Source organism: Triplophysa dalaica, chromosome 23 (assembly GCF_015846415.1).
Source record: "Triplophysa dalaica isolate WHDGS20190420 chromosome 23, ASM1584641v1, whole genome shotgun sequence".
Taxonomy (NCBI): Eukaryota; Metazoa; Chordata; class Actinopteri; order Cypriniformes; family Nemacheilidae; genus Triplophysa; species Triplophysa dalaica.
In genome coordinates this window covers 16,698,004-16,714,122 of record NC_079564.1, presented here as the reverse complement: position 1 = coordinate 16,714,122, position 16,119 = coordinate 16,698,004, and the positions used below count along the sequence as shown (strand labels likewise).

The window sequence follows — 16,119 nt, the reverse complement described above, 5'->3', positions numbered from 1 at the left end:
AACACTAATGTATATGGCGGTTTGCACTACCAGCTGCACTTTGGGAGCGCTATTACGTCATTTTAAATACATTCGCAAGCAAACCTCTTCAAAAACGGATCATCGGTCTCTTACATTTGACAATTTAAGCATAAATCCTGATGTTTTTTTGTAGTTTATGTAGTTTACTGTTTCTCTGAAGGCTATGAGGGTTCAGTCAGTGGAGGACAGAGGATTGACAGCGTGATATGATCACCACCTCTGCCAAAGCATAAAGAGAAATCAACCACAGCTCTTTACTAAAAGTTACACCTGTTACGAAATCAAAGCATAATTTTTGTGCAATTACTTCCTGTCAGTTGAGTTTGACAAACATTTTTGCAGCATTTTCATATTGTTTATTACTGCATAATATATTATATAAATTAAATGTTAATTTGTTTCACAAAGTGCAAGATGATTTTATAATGCCTACAGTTTTTGCATTTTGTGTTTTCTAGGTGAATAAATTACTTTTTTCCCTATATATTTCATCTTTTAGCATTTCGTTAAAGCAGCCATTCCCCGCGATCGCATTTTTCAAACTTTAGTTAGTGTGTGATATTGCTATTATAGCATAAATAATACCTGCCTAATACCTGCAAAAGGATAAAGCTCAAAGTTAAATGCCAAGTGAGATATTGTCTTTCAAATTCAGAATTCAATTTTTCAAGGACCACAGAGAACGGCTAGAATTGACTACAGCTCTCTACTTCTCGGGTACATGATGTCCGTATTCCAAGTGCTTTTAATAACCTCCGCCCAAAGGAATACGCCAAAAAAGTGCTGAGGCCTTCCATAGAGAAGAGGAAGAGCCACTGGAGTAGTGTTTGGTTATCAGAGATTGTAAACATTTGACTGAGCTACACGCTAAACTTCTTTCACTTTCATCACAGTCCTACATCTGGTCCTAAGAATTCAGCTACACACATTCTAAGATGGCAGGGCCCTGAGTACCTCAAGTCTCTGGATGTTGTGGGGCTGTCTTGGCTGACACGCCTCTGCAGCATCGCGTGGGGGTCGGGGACAGTGCCCTTTGACTGGCAGACCGGGGTGGTGGTCCCTCTTTTTAAGAAGGGGGACCGGAGGGTGTGCTCGAACTATCGGGGATCACACTTCTCAGCCTCCCCGGGAAAGTCTATGCCAGGGTACTGGAGAGGAGAATCCGGCCGATGGTAGAACCTCAGATTCAGGAGGAACAGTGTGGTTTCCGTCCCGGTCGTGGAACACTGGACCAGCTCTATACCCTCTCCAGGGTGCTGGAGGGTTCATGGGAGTTTGCCCAACCAATCCACATGTGTTTTGTGGATTTGGAGAAGGCATTTGACTGTGTCCCTCGCTGCATCTTGTGGAGGGGTCTCCGGGAGTATGGGATTCGGGACCCTTTGCTAAGGGCTATCCGGTCCCTGTACGACCGGAGCAGGAGCTTGGTTCGCATTGCCGGCAGTAAGTCAGACTTGTTTCCGGTGCATCTTGGACTCCGGCAGGGCTGCCCTTTGTCGCCGGTTCTGTTCATAATTTTTATGGACAGAATTTCTAGGCGCAGCCTGGGGCCGGAGGGCATTGGGTTCGGGGACCACACGATTTCATCTCTGCTCTTTGCGGATGATGTCGTTGTGCTGGCCCCCTCAGACCAGGACCTTCAGCATGCACTGGGACGGTTTGCAGCCGAGTGCGAAGCGGCTGGGATGAGAATCAGCACCTCCAAATCTGAGGCCATGGTTCTCAGTCGGAAAAGGGTGGCTTGCTCACTTCAGGTAGGTGGAGAGTTCCTGCTTCAAGGGGAGGAGTTCAAGTATCTGGGGGTCTTGTTCACGAGTGAGGGAAGGATGAAACGGTAGATTGACAGACGGATCGGTGCAGCTTCTGCAGTAATGCGGTCGCTGTACCGGTCTGTCGTGGTGAAGAAGGAGCTGAGCCGCAAGGCGAAGCTCTCGATTTACTGGTCAATCTACGTTCCCACTCTCACCTATGGTCATGAGCTGTGGGTCATGACCGAAAGGACAAGATCCCGGATACAGGCGGCCGAAATGAGCTTTCTCCGCAGGGTGGCTGGGCGATCCCTTAGAGATAGGGTGAGAAGCTCGGTCACTCGGGAGGAGCTCAGAGTAGATCCGCTGCTCCTCCACATCAAGAGGGGCCAGCTGAGGTGGCTCAAAAAAAGTTCTCGCAATATTTCCTATTCATTCTTCATCATCAATCGAATCACATTAAAATATAATTAAAAGTTCTTCTATATTTTGTCTGTCCCTCGTCAAGCTTTTATTTCTCGAAAAACTGTTAATCAACTTTGTAAGTTGCTGAGTATGTGAGTCTGTGCACATAACTGGAGACAAATCAAAATCAAGTGTATGGAAACAAATTATAATGCATTTCATCCAGCTTAAAAACGTAAAAGATCACTAACAGCCAGAAAAATCATACATTAAGTTCTTATTATAGCATATTTGTTGGTTTTAAAAGGACATGTTGATGTTTTTAAATACTTCTTATTTTAAATGGTCAACACAGAAAGACAATGAGTTACATTAAGAAAAGAACACAAGGTAGGCTTTTAAAAAATATGTTGAATTTAGCATATGATGAATATATAAATTCTTAATCGAAAATAAAAAAGAATGTTTTAGGCTTGTTTAGCGAACATTTACAGAGCCTAGATTCAAAACAATGAATCGTGGGGTCTTACAGTACAAACATTTTTCATTTGTCTAACTGTAACTCTCCAAAATCGATGCAATATAAAAATTATAAAAATAATAAAGGAAATTGAATGTCTTGGCATTACCATAAGTCTATAGCTAGGTTAGACCTGGGTCGTCATGTCATTGCGCTTCGTGCGCTTGGAAAAACACATCGGTTTAGGACCAGAAAGGAGTAACCGTTCTGACAGCACAAACAAACTCTCTGTGATGGTGTTCCTTTCACAAATGCATGTGTATTTCCTAGGGACTTTGGAGTTTGGTTGCCAGCCCAAAGTTCCCAAATTTATGAAGTTACATTCAGTTTATTTTAAATTCATATTCCTATGCCCGTTTTGAATTGCAGCAAATTGAGTCAGTGTCGATTCCATCACCTCCAAAAGTGGGAGTTGAGAACGGAGTGAACTCCAACATCCCTATTTAGCAGACGCATTTTACGACGAGAGTTCAGGGAGCAATAAGCGAAATGTCATACAGGAGCAATAATACATATACAAAGTGCATATACAAAGTTACCAGTTTCAACAAAAGCCAGACCAACACCTGTTTTTTTCATTAGTATGTCAAGTATTCACAGAAGTAGTTTTTTTATGTTGTGGGAGATGTGGTTTACCAGACTGATTTAGGAATTTGCTTTCATCTCTTTTTGCGTGAAACCACTAGACTATCTTCATGCGGGAGCTTTACCCGCTTGCTGAATGAAATAAAAAAGGCACCGGATCAAGTTTACTCTGTAAATACCGCCACAGCAAGTATGAAACTGGAAATCCAACATGACGACCAGATGCAGCTGGCCAATGGTCATGTATTTATAGCTTTCTGTGGAGAATCTCTTTCCAGTGTAAATGATTGGTTTAATGGACCGTGCCTTCTGCTGTGTGAATTCTTTGGATCTAGTGGTTCTCAACAGGGGGCCCCCAGCTAAACACCAAGGGGGGCTCTAGATAACCAATTGTTTTAAATTTGACAAAATGAGCATGATGTTAATTATTATTTAGCCACTTTTATAATAAATAAACATTTTTCCAGTTCATGTTAAGCACTAAAATATTTACTTGGGTAGAAAAATATTGTTAAATACAGTGAGGGGCTTTAAAGTCCAAAATGTCGCGAACTCTAATCATTTACATTTATTCATTAGGCAGACGCTTTTATCCAAAGCGACTTACAATAAGGAGAGCATATAAACATTTTGTCAACACGTGAAGTAGTACTGTTAGTTTATAAACAGTAGCGTTAGTTTACAAGTACCGTTAGTTTCTAATCGGTCAATAGGAGCATGGGGAAAAAAATCCACATCTGTATATGTACTTCACAAGGAGTGTGTGAAAAAGGCCTAAGATTGAAACATACCCTGGAAGTCTTTTTTTTCCAACGTCAATGCATACAATTCAACTAATGCATGATGAAAATGATGTGTTGAAATATGATGTCAGCTGGGTTTATGTATGCTGGATGAAGTTAAGGAGCAGGGGCTCATGTTTACTATGAATGTGCGCCCAGTTGCATGACAACCATTAACAGAGCGTTTTTCAGAGGACAAAAAATCCCTCAGGAAAAGGATTTCATTGAAGAGCATTGCAACAAACATAATACCCATTATCCAAGTGTTAATAATAAGCTTTCCACGATAGTTGCTGTCAAAACACAGCTGTAGTGGCAAAAACAATGTTTGGTTTTTCCTGTAACCCCCTGTTACTGTTTTCGACCACCGGGAGAATGCAAATGCAGGGTCAGACTCTCATCCCAAATCCAAGAAAATCCAAGAGTGTTTGTAGTTGAATGTTGCTGGTGTTTATTGTAAAATAGATAGAGTAAAAGACTAAACAAAAAAATGAGAACTGTTTTAAATGTCTTTAAATATTCCTTTGTATCGCCTTCTCCTATAAGCCAAGCTTTCCTGTATCGCAGATCCAGGCCGAGGTCAAAGACCGTATCTGCGGGCACTTCTTCTCCCCTATCATGTGCTACCTGCTCCAATTTATAGGGTGATGCGCCCCCTGGCTTTTTGGAAGGTGTACTACCCAAAAGCAATAGAAAAGACAACTATAAGTAAATTATGGAACCAAAAACAAACTCAAATGCGGCTCCTACAACAGCAATGTGAATCCGATTGGTGTAGTTACGCTATTTAATCATCGACACAAATACATTACAGCAACCAAAACATTTGCTCTACGGACAATATTAACAGAGCAGAAAAAAGATGTTTCTATAGCTTTCCTGTAGCTCAGTGGATAGAGTCATGGGTAGGATCCCAGGGATTGCATATACTTAGAAACAAATGTGTAGTATAATGTATCGTTTGATCGCTTTGGATACAAACGATGAAACGCCAAATACTGCCAGTAATATTGTTTCTACATCTTTACAAATGTGTAAGAACAGCCCATGTGTTTGGCTGCATTGATTTTGTGTTTGTCGAGTTCAGTGCCTGAGTATGAAGAGGGAGTAAAGCTCATCTGCTTTTCTGTGTTGAATTCGCAGTTGGACACTTGACTATAGTGGTGCAATGAATCGCAAAACTCACGTTTTGGATATATAACAGATTTTGGGTCACGGATAGGATCATTTTCGGATCAGCTAATGTAAATGCTCATCATAGTTTTATTATTATAATATTAACAGTTTAGAGAATTTTATAAAGTTGTTCTGAAAATACCCTGAAGATATCAACAGATTGCTTAAGCGTTTAATAATATTTAATAATATAATTATCATTTATATTCTAGGCCATGTTATACAGTATGCATGGATTAGGTTTATTTAAAAATAGGTTATGTATAACAAATAAATATGTCTAAATGTGAAATTTCTAGAGATCAGATTATTATTGTCACAAGTGTTATGACGTTGATCATGGAGTAAGTATTTTAACAGACTTTCTATCATCTTCTCAAATGCATTACTCAATTAAGAGTGAGCGGCACGTCAAAATTGCCGAAGTGGCGCACATTTAAAAAATTTTGTGGATCGCTTATAGAGCATTGTATTGCATCATTTCCGCTTGACTCAAAACAACATTACTTTCACTTTACAGCTAGCCTTTACGCAGAGGCTTAAATTAAGATATATATGCGAGAATGCACTTTCATATTGTACTCGTCATGTCATTGTAGCCGAGATACTGGAGAGAGAGCGAGAGCAACTATCTTTTAATCTATGATGACTTGCAGTTAAACTGCGGGTCACATGCATTCCTAACTGTAGAGCATGATCCGTACGGATCACGGAATCAACCACGATTCTCCGTTTCACAACTAATGGACTGTGTTCTATGGGGAGGTATGTGTTTTGTTAAAAAAACATCCTCGGGTTAATGTCCTGCCTCATGAGGGATGGTGAAACCTAAAGGTACTTTTTGTCTTTATTTAGATGTACTGTCTAACCCTGGAGGTTGATATAACATTCATCAGTCATAAACCTATGTTTCGTTAGCCATGTCCTTCTGGACTCTTACATACACTGTTACTGTGTATTATCAAGGGATTTTTCATTGTCTTTGGAGACAGCTAAAATAGACTTGTGTGCTGCTGTAACAATAGCAACTACTTAAGTGTTGGTTGTTTCAATGTATAACAGAAGTTAAAGGAATATTCTAGGGATGATTGCATCATTCACTGAAGGTTAGGTGGTAAATTAGTCTCAGCCTCAGATGTCACACCCACGGAATGTGGGCTGAACATCTAATGCATAAGGTAAGGCAAGGCAAGTTTATTCATATAGCAAATTTCATACACAAGGGCAATTCAAAGTGCTTTACATAAAATGATTGACAGAGATAAATAAGACATATCTTTAAAATACGCAGAGGTCTAAATTCCTGCAGCTCTGGACCCGATAAGAATTATTGCGGCAATGTATCAAATTCCTCAATAAAAGACAGTAGCGGTTGGTAGCTCTCTTGGAGCGGATGTTCAGACGATTTTTATTGTGTAGCAAAAGTTGTTGTTCAGTAAGGGGTAAATGCAAGTTTTAACAAAGAAATAGAGGGAAAGTGACTTCTATAATTGAACCTGAGGACAATGATTGGGAGAAGTTTTTTGGTCCTACACCTTTCAGAGAAGAGAAACATGTATAATTATAAAAATACCAATGTATCCCTCTAATTATTGATTACTATTAGGATGTTAAGAGACTTCCAACCAGGAATACAAAAACATTTCTGGACAGGATTGCCTACTCAATTTTTAATATTCAATTTCGAAACGGCTTTATGGTGGTTAAATGTACCCTATCAACGACCAGGGAAGCCCAACTTTCTGTCAAATCGTATTTGTAATAAACACTAGCTGCTGTTAAATGAACAATCCCTTATTACAGGCGGAATAGATTTGGTAAGATGCTAACTTTAGCTTGCTAGCACTGAAATCATGATCCCACCCTTCAATTCCAATTTAATCATGTCTCATTCACCAGTGAGAACATGTTACCGTACAAAGTAAATATTGTCACTACAACCGCTATCATAAACAACAGGTTTAAAACGGGATTAGATGCATAGTTGCCAATAGACGCTGGGTAACAATGTAATACATAAGGGACCACAAACTACATAATCACCATAATCAAAACCCTTCAAAATCGAATCATAAAATGTACTTATCTGTCCAGAAGTTACCATGGCATCATCTTTGAAACCCTTGACTCCCGTAGGTGCTCCCAGCATGGAAAAACAACACTGATTACAATCAAACCCGTCGAAACAGAATTTTCCCATTTTTCACACCCATCTGCAGAAACCTCCAGGAACAAAATCAGGAACCGACTGAATGGGAAAACCCTGCGAACCGACCGCCAGGAACCAGAATGCATTCACAAATGGAATTCTGCTTTCACCTCGATTAGACGTTTTTAGCAGTGGCATTTTTAAGATGGCCTTTATTTCTGTTAGTCTTTCGCAAGTGTCACTTGTAAACTTGACACATTTAACAAGGGGGAAAGTTAGGTTCCAGATGTTAACCTCCCATCCTTCCACTGTGTCTGCACTGGGTATTGTGAACCCACTTATGACGCGCTGATAACGAATAGAGGAACAGGGTGCGCAGTTGGATGCAAAATTTGTTGACTGATAATGGACACATGACATATCATTGCCCGGCACTGACGACAATGATTGAGCAAAGTTTTTTGGTCTGACACCTTTCACAGACAATATATAATTATAAAAATACCAATGTATTACTTATTGATTGCTATCAGGATGTTAACTCTTTCACCGCCATTGACGAGTTATCTCGTCATTTAAAAAAAAAAACGGTTCCCCGCCAAAGACGAGTTATTACCGAAATCAGTGTTTGTACTGTTTTACTGCAGGTGGTGCCACACACCTTTGGGAAAAAGTACAGAATCACAGAACCTAGAACGTTAATGATTGTTCAGAGTGTAATCTGGGCAGAATCTTTGACAAAAAACGTTAGTTATCTCAGCGGTTTAATCAAAGTGATGCATTTTTCAGTAATAAAAACAAACAAATGAAGATAGTGGTTGTGGATATGGTTTGTTTTGTTTAAAAGCTGAGACTCTGTTTTTTCATTTGACATACTGTTTGTCCATATATTCTTTACTGAAAATGTACTGTGAGCCATTAAAAGTTAAGAGACTTCCAACCAGCATGACAAAAAGCATTTCTGGACAGGATTGCCTACTCAACCTTTAACCGGATAAAGTAAAAAATCTCATGCTAAATGTTTCTAGAAGAACGTTAATGTGCCGAATTGATGACCACAGAAAACCAAAAGTGAAAATGCATGCTTTAACAGTATGATCAGTTTGTTTATCATCTTCTCTCTTTTTCTCAGTTTATAGTATTTTTTTGTTTCTTTTTCTCAGGCTGAAGGGGGAGCTTGCCTATAATTACAAGGGCCCAAGAACCAAAGATGACATAATCGAGTTTGCAAACCGGGTAGCAGGGTAAGGCTTTTAATATAGCAGTTTTCTGGTCAAACATAAAGTAAATGTAATTTTGTGTTTTATTGTTACGGAGTTATACAAATTGCATGTTATTGCAACCATCTAAATTGCCATGTACGTGGCAAAAAATCCATAGTTTTTGCAAAGAATACTGGCAACTCTGGTTAAAAATAAAGGAAACAGATAAACAGTTATTTATTTTAAACGGTGACAGAAATGCTAGCTAAATTTTAAGTATTACGGCTGTTTTTGTATATTCTATTATTCTCAATAGTATGTTTCATAGCAACGTCTTTTATTTCCTACTTATTCAAAACTGGGTAACACATTATGATGACTTTTATTAATAAACCATTAAGAAACATTATATAATGCATATTATAAACATATTATTAGTTAATATATATTCAAATCGATAGAAACGTAAGATTATTTTTTGGTTAATATTTACTAATAAACTTATCTAACATTACCTAACGATTAATAGATCATTATTTATTGTAAATTAAAATTAGTGGTGGGCATAGATTAATTTTTTTAATCTAGATTAATCTAGATTAATTTTGGAATTAATCTAGATTAATCTAGATTAAAATGGCTCGTTTGAATTCTGCCGAAGGCATTCAGAATATGTGTGCTACCCAAATAATGACTAAAAGTAAGTCTTTGAGAACGGGTTTCTCAAGCCAGGTGGTGCATTAGACCAGGGGCTCATCTCCTGTTTCCAAAATGCATCTCACACTGCTTGAGAAAGCTGTTCTACTATGATAATTGGTGATGAAAATTAAATTATGTTCAATAAGATGAACTTGTGTTTACTTCCGCATTAGCTAAGGGATGATTTGCGTTTAGGTGGTACTTGAGACTGGAAGAGCTCCTACAGTACATTTACATTTAGTCATTTAGCAGACGCTTCTATCCAAAGCGACTTACAAAGAGTTAGGGAGCAACAAGAGATGTGTCATACAGGTGCCATAATACATTAGATCTCAATACAAAGTTACTGGTTTCAACTAAAGCTAGACCAGTACCTGTTGATAGAAAGTGTTTTTTTTAAACCAATTCCGCATTGCACAAGGTGCAAACAACCTTAGTCTTGTCGATGTTTCCATTGGGAAGCTTCTTAAAAATTAATATTCCCTGAAGCAAACCCGGCGGCTTCAAAGCTGCATCCATGTTAGCACGTCACGTTTGATGCAGAAATTTCTCAGTAACGTTATGTTGTGATAATACCAAACGCGAATGGCGTGTCAAGCGCGAGTGATTTATGTGTTAATGCAAAGAGCCGATAGACCTACTTGCTGCGCAAATCGCGCGAATGAAGCCCTGCTTATGAGATGATGAGGCAGCTTCTGCTTCCGCGAATGACGCGAATCACGCGAGTTGAAAAATCTCGTTCTCGCCCCGTACAGTGCAGTTAAGCTGGTATACATCCGCGCTAAAATATCAAGGTGAAAGTCATCATAGCTTGCGTAGTATAGACCCAGCTCCCAACCCAACTTTGAGAATAGATTAACGGCGACATTTTTTTTATCGCGCGATAAAAGTCTCACTGCGTTAACGGCGTTAACGCCGTTAACGGCCCACCACTAGTTAAAATGCTTACAAATGTCATAAAACTTTTAATTCATATGATAATACATATCTTGAAGACCCTAAACATTTGAACAGATGTTATACAATGATTGAAAGCTTTTGTTATTTTACAACACTTTTGCTGTGATAACTATGATATGGCTATGGTTAGGGACAGGTTTAGAGGTATGTGTAGGTTAAAGGGTTAGTTAAGAGGGCAACAGTGTAAAGGGGTGAATTTTGAGATTTGATATCTGTTGATTACTGTTTTCTACTGTTCTCTTTAAATGTTGATTCATTTTCTCTGGTTGCTGTATGATTCAAGGAATATTCTATTTAATTGTAAACAATTGTGTGCTAATGTAAATGTTGTGGCAAAACATGCCTTGCTTGCACACAAATTATGCCTTTAGCAAGTATTAAATGTAACTAACCACCCATTACACACATGTTGTGAAAGTCCTAAATGATTAGTAAACATTTATGAACATTTACAAAAATTAAGAATAGTCAACGTCGGATTGCGGACTGCAAAAACTTGAACAAATTATAAAAAAATATTTTTAAAGATGTTTAAATAGGGTAAATTCAGGTCATTTGGGTTTATAAAAATTTACGATTGATTAATAGTTTCCTCTTTAGACTGAGTACTGCAACAACATAAGCAAATACTTACTAAATGATTTGCTAAACAAGTCTAAACAACAAACAAAAAACAAATATATGACCTTTACGGACTGTAATACTTTGAGTGAATAGTTGTAAAAGTTTTTCAGAACATATAAAGTAAATAAAATACACTTGTAATCATTAATAATGATGTTAAACATACATTAATAATGACTTCTGTTAAATATTTTGTAGATTTTTTAAAGTGCATGATCATATGAATTGAAAGTTTAATCACATATGTTAATATTAACTTCTGATCTGTTTCTTAATAATTTATAAATTACATTTCTAATCATCATGACATGCCTCGACAACCCGATCCCTGGACGCGGAATCTAGCTCTAGGGACATGGAACGTCACCTCTCTGACGGGGAAGGAGCCGGAGCTTGTGCGTGAGGTTCAGAGATTCCGACTAGAGATAGTCGGGATCACCTCTACGCACAGCTTGGGCTCTGGAACCACACTCCTCGAGAGAGGATGGACTCTTTACCACTCTGGAGTTGCCAAGGGTGAGAGGCGGCGGGCTGGTGTGGGTTTGCTTATAGCCCCCCAGCTCAGCCGCCATGTGTTGGAGTTTACCCCGGTGAACGAGAGGGTCGCGTCCCTGCGCCTCCGGGTCGGGGATAGGTCTCTCACTGTCGTTTGCGCCTATGGGCCAAATGGCAGTGTAGAGTACCCGGCCTTCTTGGAGTCTCTGGGAGGGGTGCTGGAAAGCGCCCCGACTGGGGACTCCGTCGTTCTGCTGGGTGACTTCAACGCCCACGTGGGCAGCGACAGTGACACCTGGAGGGGCGTGATTGGGAGGAACGGCCCCCCTGATCTGAACCCGAGTGGTGTTCTGTTATTGGACTTCTGTGCTAGTAACAGTTTGGCCATAACGAACACCATGTTCAAGCATAAGGGTGTCCATCAGTGCACATGGCACCAGGACACCCTTGGCCGGAGGTCAATGATCGACTTTGTTGTTGTTTCATCTGACCTACGGCCGTATGTCTTGGACACTCGGGTGAAGAGAGGGGCGGAGCTGTCAACCGATCACCACCTGGTGGTGAGTTGGATCCGATGGCGGGGGAGGAAGCTGGACAGACTCGGCAGACCCAAACGTACTGTGAGGGTCTGTTGGGAACGTTTGGCCGAATCGCCTGTCAGAGAGATCTTCAACTTCCACCTCCGGCAGAGCTTCGACCAGATCCCGAGGGAGTCTGGAGATATTGAGTCCGAGTGGACCATGTTCTCCACCTCCATTGTCAACGCAGCCACTCGGAGCTGTGGCCGTAAGGTCTCCGGTGCCTGTCGAGGCGGCAATCCCCGAACCCGGTGGTGGACACCGGAAGTAAGGGATGCCGTCAAGCTGAAGAAGGAGTCCTATCGGGCCTGGCTGGCTTGTGGGACTCCCGAGGCAGCTGACGGGTACCGACAGGCCAAGCGGACTGCAGCCCGGGTGGTTGGGGAGGCAAAAACTCGGGCCTGGGAGGAGTTCGGCGAGGCCATGGAGAAGGACTATCGGTCGGCCTCGAAGAGATTCTGGCAAACCGTCCGACGCCTCAGGAGGGGGAAGCAATGCCCCACCAACGCTGTTTACAGTGGAGGGGGGCAGCTGTTGACCTCGACCGGGGATATCATCGGGCGGTGGAAGGAATACTTCGAGGATCTCCTCAATCCCGCCGTCACGTCTTCCATTGAGGAAGTAGAGGCCGAGGGCTCAGAGGCGGACTCGCCCATCACCCGGGATGAAGTCACCGAGGTAGTCAAGAAACTCCTCGGTGGCAGGGCACCGGGGGTGGATGAGATCCGTCCTGAGTACCTCAAGTCTCTGGATGTTGTGGGGCTGTCTTGGCTGACACGCCTCTGCAGCATCGCGTGGCGGTCGGGGACAGTGCCCTTGGACTGGCAGACCGGGGTGGTGGTCCCTCTTTTTAAGAAGGGGGACCGGAGGGTGTGCTCCAACTACCGGGGGATCACACTTCTCAGCCTCCCCGGGAAAGTCTATGCCAGGGTACTGGAGAGGAGAATCCGGCCGATAGTAGAACCTCGGATTCAGGAGGAACAGTGTGGTTTCCGTCCCGGTCGTGGAACACTGGACCAGCTCTATACCCTCTTCAGGGTGCTGGAGGGTTCATGGGAGTTTGCCCAACCAATCCACATGTGTTTTGTGGATCTGGAGAAGGCATTCGACTGTGTCCCGCGCAGCATCTTGTGGAGGGTGCTCCGGGAGTATGGGATTCGGGACCCTTTGCTAAGGGCCATCCAGTCCCTCTACGACCGGAGCAGGAGCTTGGTTCGCATTGCCGGCAGTAAGTCAGACTTGTTTCCGGTGCATGTTGGACTCCGGCAGGGCTGCCCTTTGTCGCCGGTTCTGTTCATAATTTTTATGGACAGAATTTCTAGGCGCAGCCAGGGGCCGGAGGGCGTCGGGTTTGGTGACCACACGATCACATCTCTGCTCTTTGCGGATGATGTCATCGTGCTGGCCCCATCAGACCAGGACCTTCAGCATGCACTGGGACGGTTTGCAGCCGAGTGTGAAGCGGCGGGGATGAGAATCAGCACCTCCAAATCTGAGGCCATGGTTCTCAGCCGGAAAAGGGTGGCTTGCTCACTTCAGGTAGGTGGAGAGTTCCTGTCTCAAGTGGAGGAGTTCAAGTATCTGGGGGTCTTGTTCACGAGTGAGGGAAGGATGGAGCGGGAGATTGACAGACGGATCGGTGCAGCTTCTGCAGTAATGCAGTCGCTGTACCGGTCTGTCGTGGTGAAGAAGGAGCTGAGCCGCAAAGCGAAGCTCTCGATTTACCGGTCAATCTACGTTCCTACTCTCACCTATGGTCATGAGCTGTGGGTCATGACCGAAAGAACAAGATCCCGGATACAGGCGGCCGAAATGAGCTTTCTCCGCAGGGTGGCCGGGCGATCCCTTAGAGATAGGGTGAGAAGCTCGGTCACTCGGGAGGAGCTCAGAGTAGATCCGCTACTCCTCCACATCGAGAGGGGCCAGCTGAGGTGGCTCGGGCATCTTTTCCGGATGCCCCCTGGACGCCTTCCCGGTAAGGTGTTCCGGGCATGTCCCACCGGGAGAAGACCCCGGGGAAGACCTAGGACACGCTGGAGGGACTATGTCTCCCGGCTGGCCTGGGAACGCCTCGGTGTCCCCCCGGAAGAGCTGGAGGAAGTGGCTAGGGAGAGGGAAGTCTGGGCATCCCTGCTTAGACTGCTGCCCCCGCGACCCGGCCCCGGATAAGCGGTAGAAAATGGATGGATGGATGGATCATTGTAAGCCATGTCAAAATCATTTAAAGATGTTTAAAAAATGTATGTTCTTATGAATTGAAAGTATTATGGCATTTCAATTTACATGAAATAATGAAATGGTTATGATCTGGTGAACTATCAAATAAGTGAAACCAGAATTTAGATGCTCTCCTCTGGATTTCAGACAAATGAGGGAACCTTCCAAGTTCTGCTCTACCTCCCAGATTTGATGCATTTCTGTGGATTCCTAGGATGTTTTTAAAAAATTCAAGATTGAAAATTTACCCTGGACATTTATCCCAAGATGTATAGCCCAAATTTCACTACTATGACACAAAATCTTTGATGTTGTCATCAAATCCATTATTCTCTACAGTTTTGTATGGTGGTTAAACTAAAATTGTGATTGTCAGACCCAAATATTCAGATTCGCTTAATAGGACTAGGTATTATAATCCAACTATTTATGGTGGAGATGGTGGTCTAGTGGGTTAAACCACTGAACTGATAAATCAAAGGTTGCTGGTTCGATCCCAGCAGCCACCACCAGTGTGTCCTTGAGCAAGACACTTTACTCCATGTTGCTCCAGGGGGATTGTCCCTGTAATAAGTGCACTGTAAGTCGCTTTGGATAAAAGCGTCTGCCAAATGACTAAATGTAATTAATGTATTTCAGCACAGTTGAATTGTCCAATAGGACATTTCTCACACCTTATGCATGACAGCAGTCAAGAATATGAATAGAGGAAAGGAGGTCTGAGGTTTTACTGAGTTCGTCGGGTAGGCATCCTCTGTGTTTGGGGGATAAATGCTTATAGAAATACTAAGCATATTTATACTTGCCTTTCCTTGCTATTATTAGAGATAATCCCATAAATTTACTGCAGTCTCTATATTTCTTTTGCGGTGGCGGTCCGGACAAGACTTTTTTTAATAAATAATATTTAATCCTTCAATCTATTGTTTTATTAGGCCATTTATTTTATATTCTGATTTATATTAGCAACGGCTGCTCACTGCTTTGGCTATGTGTTCACAGTGTGTGTGTTATTCACTTCCGTGTGTGGACTTGGAATTTGTGGTCTGCATTTAACCCATCCGAGTATGGAACATCATACTTGGCCTCACATCACTTTCACTTTTTTTCATTCACTTTAATGTAGTTTTCATCTGTTTTGCACAGTATTACTTTAGTAATCATCAGATTGAAGCGTTGTCACTCTGCATGACAGTTTTGCCCAAGCAGCATCTGTTAGTCCCGCCAATTAAGTTCTTTAAACCACGACTGTTAAGTGCGTGTCCACAGTCCAACACTTCATATATTAGGTTGACCATGTGCATCATCCAGGTACTGAAAGTTAAGAATTTTCAATGTGAACTAGTGTTGATTTTGGCGGCCTGTTTTAATTCTAGTTTTAGTCTAGTCTTTGTGTCAAGCTATCATTTTAGTTTTTATTAGTTTTAGTCATTTTTAGTCGTTCATACTCATTAGTCAAGTTTCAGTCGACTAAATGTCTGAGCATTTTAGTTTTATCTTAGTCAGAATTATCCATGACTTATTTCGTCTAGTTTTAGTCGACGAAAACTGATGACATTTTAGTCTAGTTCAATGAAAATGGTATTTTAGTCTCTTTTTAGTAATGCAATTCTATTTAACCCAGTCAGTATAGTATAGAGGACCTAGTAGTATAGGCAAAACCAAAATTTTAATTTAGCCAAGCCAATTTCAAACAATGTTATTTTTATTGTTACCTTATAGATTCCGTATACATACATTCCAGACATGGAAAACGCTTTGATTTGAATTTACGGCAATCGGTGGGAATCTCTAGGCACGTCATGATGCGATTTGATTACGATTCAGAGGGTTGCGATGATAAAAAGATTCTCAATGCATCTTTTACATACACAATACTTTTTCTTGCTGTGTGACTATTAAAATAAACTATTTGTTATAACCCAAGACCGATTTTACTTCCAATATCCATTATTAAT

At 41.6% G+C, this 16,119-nt stretch overlaps 1 protein-coding gene across 2 annotated transcripts in view; it reads left to right on the top strand.

The window, feature by feature from the left end:
* The window catches only part of tmx3b (thioredoxin related transmembrane protein 3b), a 107,153-nt gene that overhangs the window by 28,206 nt on the left and 62,828 nt on the right, over nt 1–16,119 (top strand). The window contains exon 6 of one of the 2 annotated variants that reach the window (XM_056737747.1): nt 8,550–8,630. The exons of the other annotated variant lie outside the window; for it this stretch is intronic. Coding sequence (XP_056593725.1) covers nt 8,550–8,630 — 81 coding nt within the window. The remainder of the gene's footprint in view (nt 1–8,549; nt 8,631–16,119) is intronic. 2 annotated transcript variants of the gene reach the window in all.